Source organism: Numenius arquata, chromosome 9, assembly GCF_964106895.1.
Source record: "Numenius arquata chromosome 9, bNumArq3.hap1.1, whole genome shotgun sequence".
NCBI lineage: Eukaryota > Metazoa > Chordata > Aves > Charadriiformes > Scolopacidae > Numenius > Numenius arquata.
In genome coordinates, this window is record NC_133584.1 from 23,310,334 (window position 1) to 23,316,764 (window position 6,431).

Genomic DNA, 6,431 nt, shown 5'->3' on the forward strand with positions numbered 1-6,431 from the left:
GATGTGCAGGGGGCTGTGCGGGCCCACCAGCTGGGGAGGGTTACCCCAGGTGTGGGAAGTGCAACCAGCAACATCCACAGGGATGGGAAAGGGAGCAGGTAAAGGGGGAAGGGCAGCTTCACCTCCCGTTCTCTAGGGCCAGTACAGGAAAAGTTAAGCAACATGTCTGCAATGCTCCTTCACAGAGGTGACTTTGCTGCTACCCACCCCCACACCCCGCCCCCCCCAGCCCTGATCCACTGCTGAACCAAAGCTGGCACTTTTATGTTGACTCTCAGCTGTGTTTCTGTCACTGAAGTGTCAGGATTTGCACTTGCTTTCACAGGAGTGTTACAGAAGAGCTCTAACCCGGGGGTCTTTCATCTCATGGAAATGAAGCCAAGCCAGGCTGCCTGCGGTGTTCCTGCAGCAGCGGAGGGGATGGAGCGGCTGCACCAGCCCAGGATCAACCCTGGATGTCACACCTGAGGACAGCCAGCTCAGGCAAGTGTCTGCAGCTAATGCTGCTGTGTGTGCGTGCTGCTGGGGGCCACAGGCTGGGCTGTGGTGGCTGCTGTTGTGTTAAGGAAACAGGCTGTGGCTTTACCTCCCTCTCCAGAGCGCCTTACAGAAAGGGGCGTTTTCTAGATGTTAAAAGCAAGGGGCTCTGTCTTAGTCTAACAGGGTAAGGTACTGATGTGTGAACCACCCTGGGTGATTACAGTGAGATATTGTTGTCTGGGCTAATTAAGCAAAATTGGAGACTGAAGTATCAAATACTTATGTGATACCTGGGGGAAATAGCTTTATAAAAATAAACCTGGCCTTGCGCTGGGGCTCAAGAGGTGCAGGCTCAGCCCGAGAGGTCATCTTGTGTGTAGGGTGTTACTTTTAGTGCAAGTGTCCCAGGTTCCTCCTTCATTTACACTTCAAAATGCTAACCTCCCTCCCTAAAGCAGAAAGGTCACTACAGAAGCTCTCACATCCCTCTGCCGAGCTGGTTTTTGCCCTTCTCCCCCCAGTTCAAAGGGAATTTAGCACAAAAGGGGAGGAGAAGAACCAAACAAATCTGATGGCCATCTTTGAATAAGAACACCAACCTCAGGTAACTTAAAGAAAACTACAAAGGAGAGGTCTTACCAATATCTTAGTTTCCACTTTTATTATTCCATAGGGTTGTTAACAAAAGAAAGTTACAAGTCTAGTCCCTTGGTAGTTCGGTTGCTTCCTTTCTCGCTTGTTCTATGTTTGGGAACTTCCACGTATTAAGCAACTTTACAATCCTTTTGGTTTTCCTCTTTACAATGACAGCTCTCTGAAAGCTGTTATCACAGCATAAATAACCTGGCATCTCCCAGAAGCAGGAACAGGGGAGGTGTCAAACCTCATGCACGAGAAAGCTGAGGGTGCCCCCACAGCCCCCTAGAAACACTTAATTGTAAAGAATACTTTCCAAATCCATTGCACACTCTATTCAACTTTGCATTCAAGAGCAAAAAAAAAAACAACAAACCACCAAAAAACCAAACCCCAAACAACAAACCACCCCCCCTACGAAGTCTTGCCCCAGGAAAGGCTGTGCCTAGCACTTGTGAAGTTAGGACTGTAGATGTATGAGCAACACCTTCAGATGGCAGATCAAGTAGAGTAGGTTTGAGACTGGCATCCAGATAAACTAGCCCAGAAATCTGTGGCCTACAATCAACCCTGCACCAGTATGACCTTGCTTGCTGCAATAACTTAAGTGTCTTCTAGTATTAAACAAAAGAAACATTTGAATTCCAGTACTTGAGCTAACAATGATTAGTACAAGAATTAAGTGCTTAATTACCGGCATTGTTTCCACACTTTTGTTAATAGTTAAGAATAAGGAACTGTACTTTTAGTTTTTTAAACTGGTTAGAAGTGCATCATACTCCACAATACATGCAATCAGTTGTGAATTCAGTATTTTTTTATTAAAGATTAAGAATAAAAAACATTTGACACCCTAATATACATAAAGTCACAATAAACTCAAATGTGCTAAAAGCAAAATGTGCATAAAAGACACTCACTTCTAAAAGGCACCCTGCCACCACTATCTCTTTCATGTTCACCTAATTCTGCCAGGTTTCTAGTTTTTCTCTCCCTTCACTGAAGGCGAGACTCTAGACTGCTACCGCCTAGGGACGTTAGCCACACCAACCAACCCCTCTCAGGGATCTTCGCTATCACTAGAACACTTAAAACTCTGCATGCAGACTCAACTCCCAGCTTCTCCTGGAGTTCACCACCACAACTTAAAATGCACAAAGGCTTTTTCTTAGAAGAAAAAGGTAGTGATATTCGGGCCACTTATAAGGGCCAAAAGAGAAAGAGGCAGGGTTTATAAAATAACTGCTGTGTACCCACTGAAGAGCTTTGCTACTAAAAAACCAACTCCCTCCTCTCCCTCCCCGCCCCCCCCCCATAACCCCCATAAAACCAACCCCTAACATTACAAACGCGCACACACACACGGATGAAATGTTAATGCGTTTAGCTATTAGCCTGTCGGGGCATGACAGCGTATGAGTGCCATGGATGCAGCCCCCGAGCCCTGGGCTGCCAGCCACCGCCAGGCAGGCCGGCCGTCCCTGCAGCTGCTGGCAGGGGAAGCTGGGGGGGGGCCCGGCCGCTCTCCCCGCTAGGTAGGTCTGCTTCCAACTCCTGCTGGCTCCTCCATTTACCAGGGTCTCCACATGGATTTGGGTAAGCTGGGCGATGGCAGGCCCCGCGTCCGGGAAGCGTCCAGTCCCTCAGTGGAGGTCTGGCCAGGCTCGGCCTCCGCCTCCTCCGAGTCGGAGCAGGTCTCTTCGCTGGGGGAAGGCGAGGGTGCCGAGGCGGGGAGAGCCAGGCTGGCAGCGGCGGCCAAGGCCTCGCTGCCGGGCCAGGGATCTGCCAAAACGTCCGCCATCAAGTCCGGGAAGCCGCCCTCGTCGAGGGGCATAGACTCCAGCAGGTGGTTGAGCAGCTCGGCGGCCGTGGTGGCGTCGATGCCGGGGCAGCCGGAGACGAAGGTGTGCACCTCGTGCATGCACTGGATGTAGCCGGCGGCGAAGCGCTCGCTGGCCTCACGCTGCAGCCGCCCGCCCTCTGCGCCGGGGGAGACAGAGAGGGGAGCGGGGTGAGGACAAGACAGGCCCGGCCCGGCCCGCCCCCCCCCCTCGCCGCCGCCCCGCCGGCACTCACCGAGGGAGCGGCGCTCCAGCACGGCCTGCACCCGCCGCACCGTCAGCTCCAGCACCTCCGCGTTCTCCAGCTTCGCCTGAAACTGACCCACCGCCGTCAGCGCTGCCCTGGGGTGGGAGGGAGCCCCCGCCGCCCGGCCCCCGCCCTCGCCCCGCCGCCTTACCTCGCTGTCGGCCAGCAGCAGCCGCAGCTCCTGCAGGCTCTCGTTGATCCGCGCCCGGCGCTTCTTCTCCACCAGCGGCTTCCTCGTCTGCGGGGACAAGCAGCGCCGTCAGCTCGACGCCCTCCCGGTTCCCCCGGTTCCCCCCGCTCCGCCCCGCTCGCCCCTCCGCCGCTCACCCTTCTGTCGGCCCGGGCCTCCGCGCAGCCATCGTTCCCCCGCGGCGGGCGGCCCTTGCCGGGCCGGAAGGAGGGCGCCATTGCGCCCGCCCGCTCCGCTCTGCTCCGGCTCCACTCCCCGCTCCGCGCCGCCTTACTTATACTCTCTCATTTGCATGTCAATGAGCCCATTGGCCGCGCCGGGCGGGCAGCCGCCGGAGCGTTGGCCGAACGGGCCAATGGCAGGCGGGCGCTTTGTCTGCGGCGGGGCGGGGCGGGGCGGGGCGGGGGGGCGAAGCTGTGGTTGCCGTCCGCCGCCGGCGTTGTTGGCCCGGTGCGGGCACCGCTCCGCCGGGGGGGGTCGGTCGTCCATTCGCTCGGCGGGGCTTGGCGCGGCGGCTGGGCAGGGCCCGGGGAGGGGACGTGCCCCCTGCACCGCGGCCTCGACGCAGTGGGACGTGTCAGTCACCTTCAGTAAACCCCCCCGAAAAGCCCCCAACGCGCCACCGTGTTGTGGGCTCAAAGCCTCGGGGAGCCTGTGGGGGGGTTGAGCGTGTCCCCGGGGCAGCCGTGGGCGTGAGGCCCACCTGAGGCCTGAGCGGGAAACCGGCGGGGCCTGGCGTGGGTCCGTGTCCGGTCCCCACCTAAATGGATGGGGAGGCTTTTCGAGTCGGGCCCTCACGCCTTGGGGGCTCTGCCCGGGGGTGACGGGCTGCTGCCGGGACATGTCGCGGTGTGGCGTCGTGCCTTGCGGCCGCTCTCCAGCAGCACGAGGCCGTGCGGCCTTTCCCCAGCCTGGGGCGGGGGCTGCTGGCCCGCCCGGTGGCCGTGGGGCTCTGGGCCCCGAGGGTGGGTGGCTGGGTGCTGTCCCCGGGCGCGTCGCGGCCCTGGGGCTGCCGTGGCTGAAAGAGGCGGGCAGCCCGGCTTTGTGCGGGTAACTTGATGCTGATGACAGTTGGCAGCTGCAGTTCCCCGGGCCGGCCGAGGCAAATAAAAGCGTCAGGGCTCGTCCCCGAGGGGAGCGACAGGTGTTCGCTCCCGCTCCTTTGTTTCCTTCCTTTTATTCTCCTCGCTAATGCATGTCATATTTTTACCGCCCGAGGAAACGGGAGACGCGTCCCCCGCTTGAATCGGTGGAGCCGCGCGCTTGCCTCCCCGTACGTGTCTGGCATAGCTCCCCTCCCTCCTTCATTTCACCCTGCAAAATTTGCCCAGGGAAAACCCTCGGGTTTTGGTGGTACTGAGTTTTTCTTTGCTGAGAGGTCCGGCGTGAGCTGGTGTGCCCACGGCTGCTCAGAGAACCCCGGGACCCCCGGCGCTATTGCTTTTTACTGATCCACGTCTGCAGGTTGGTGTCTGACCTATCCCCTGTGGTCCAGCGGGTGATGGCACGTGCTCTGAGAGAGACTGGGCTAGCTCTTAGTTGGTCCCGCTATTACTTAATGCTGCTTTTCATCTTCAAAGTGCCATATAAACAGTATGCTAATCCACGTCCGATCAAAGAGCACACCCGGCTAGAGATGTTCAGCACCATCTTCTCGCAGCCATCACAGAGGAGCTCATCAGAGATAAAGCTGGCACATGGGACATCTTGGCTGGAGACCTAAGCTCAGAACACTCTGAGCTTTTTGTATCGCCACAGACAGGAGATTTTATTTTTGGAAAGGTGGTTCTGTTTACTTTCTTCCTTTTATTTTAAAGCAACGATGCTTAGATATTGGCAAAGAGTTTGCTCTGTAGGTGACACGTTTCCTTGCACCAGGCAGGAGCATCCTGAGGTGGGTAATGGAATCTGTCCTTCTGCTTCCGATGCGCCCAACACGCTGTGTAACGCAATGTGGAAACTGGCTCATCCCTTTCATTGATACCGTTAGGCCAGGCCAGGTATGTAACATTTTGGTCTTTAAGCAAGTCAAGACACCTGTGACTGCATTTTGTGTATAGTTTATTCATTGGTAGCCTAAACAGGAGGGGAAAAAAGACAATTGTATGGGTGCAAACTACAGCAGACTAATGGGTGTCATGGTGTTGAAGGTGCCATCTTTGTTCTGAACCAAAGATGAACCACGCAAATACACACACACGCATTTATAAAATGTGCATTAGCGCACTGAATGTATGTAATCATGTGGAAAAAGATGAACCCCGATAGCTTCTGAGCTTGTTTTCTCTTCAGAGAAAGCTTAGCTTTTCCCAGCATATGCAAGCAGAGATGCTCAAACCCTGGGTTTTACACAAGAAACATTGCACCGCTGTGGCTGCCGACACAGCCTCCACATCTGTTAGGCCTCTCTACTGCAGCTGTTTGTTTCAGTTGTGTTTCAGAGCTAACTTAGGTTAGAGGTGCTGCAGTGTTATTCTAGGAAAATGGCGAAGTGAAGGAGCTCCTGAATTCACCCGGGTCGTAGTTCAGATGTGTCAGGACTTGGGTGACGAAACGCTGGTGGCCGCTCAACAGCCATGATTTCTCACAAGCTTCAGATCTGCAAGTTTTTGAACGGTGAGGAGCCACAGGCACAGGGTGAGGACTTCTGGATGCACGAGAAGAGGAGACTCCGGCAGTGGGCTGCCAAATGTTGTCCAAGAATGGCCAGAGGGAGTTGGCCGTGGCTATAACATCCTATTTCTGTCCTGACTTGGTGGGTGTTGATGGCGAGGTATTATATACATTGCCAGCTCTTGCTCTGCAGCCTGTCCTTCTGTGTTTTCTTTGAAAAGCTGCAGGTCAAATGAGTTGACAAATGGTGGAGCCGTTTGTGCTGGGCATTAAAAATGTATGTGCCATAAATATCAGGGCTTTACTAGAGCTGCCGTTCTGGAGGAGGAAGCCACTGCAGCCTATCTGCTGTAGCCTACAGGGATAATGTGACATTTTTGTGCCACTTTAAACAAGTTCCGTCACATCAGGTGAAGCAATTCAT

At 55.3% G+C, this 6,431-nt stretch overlaps 1 protein-coding gene across 3 annotated transcripts; it reads right to left on the reverse strand.

Moving 5' to 3' along the window:
- Positions 1 to 1,117: 1,117 nt before the first annotated feature.
- On the reverse strand, positions 1,118 to 3,638 carry LOC141468391 (transcription cofactor HES-6-like). Of its 3 annotated transcripts, none has more exons than XM_074153454.1 (4): positions 3,532 to 3,638; positions 3,356 to 3,442; positions 3,193 to 3,274; positions 1,118 to 3,096 (listed from the first exon to the last, which is right to left on the reverse strand). In XM_074153454.1, the coding sequence occupies exons 1-4, from the start codon at positions 3,610 to 3,612 to the stop codon at positions 2,687 to 2,689; spliced, it is 660 nt and encodes a 219-aa protein (XP_074009555.1). In that variant the 5' UTR covers positions 3,613 to 3,638; the 3' UTR covers positions 1,118 to 2,686. The 3 variants fall into 3 exon arrangements, with proteins under 3 accessions (XP_074009555.1, XP_074009556.1, XP_074009554.1); XM_074153455.1 differs by having other exon boundaries at positions 1,124 to 3,096; positions 3,193 to 3,268; XM_074153453.1 differs by having other exon boundaries at positions 1,124 to 3,274.
- Between the last annotated feature and the right edge of the window lie 2,793 nt (positions 3,639 to 6,431).

Coding starts and splice junctions, on each gene's coding strand:
- LOC141468391 (XM_074153453.1), bottom strand. CDS start 3,612: ATGGCGCCCTCCTTCCGGCCCGGCAAGGGCCGCCCGCCGCGGGGGAAC. Junction 3,443..3,531: donor AGGCCCGGGCCGACAGAAGG/GTGAGCGGCGGA, acceptor TTGTCCCCGCAG/ACGAGGAAGCCGCTGGTGGA. Junction 3,275..3,355: donor TGCTGCTGGCCGACAGCGAG/GTAAGGCGGCGG, acceptor GCGGTGGGTCAG/TTTCAGGCGAAGCTGGAGAA.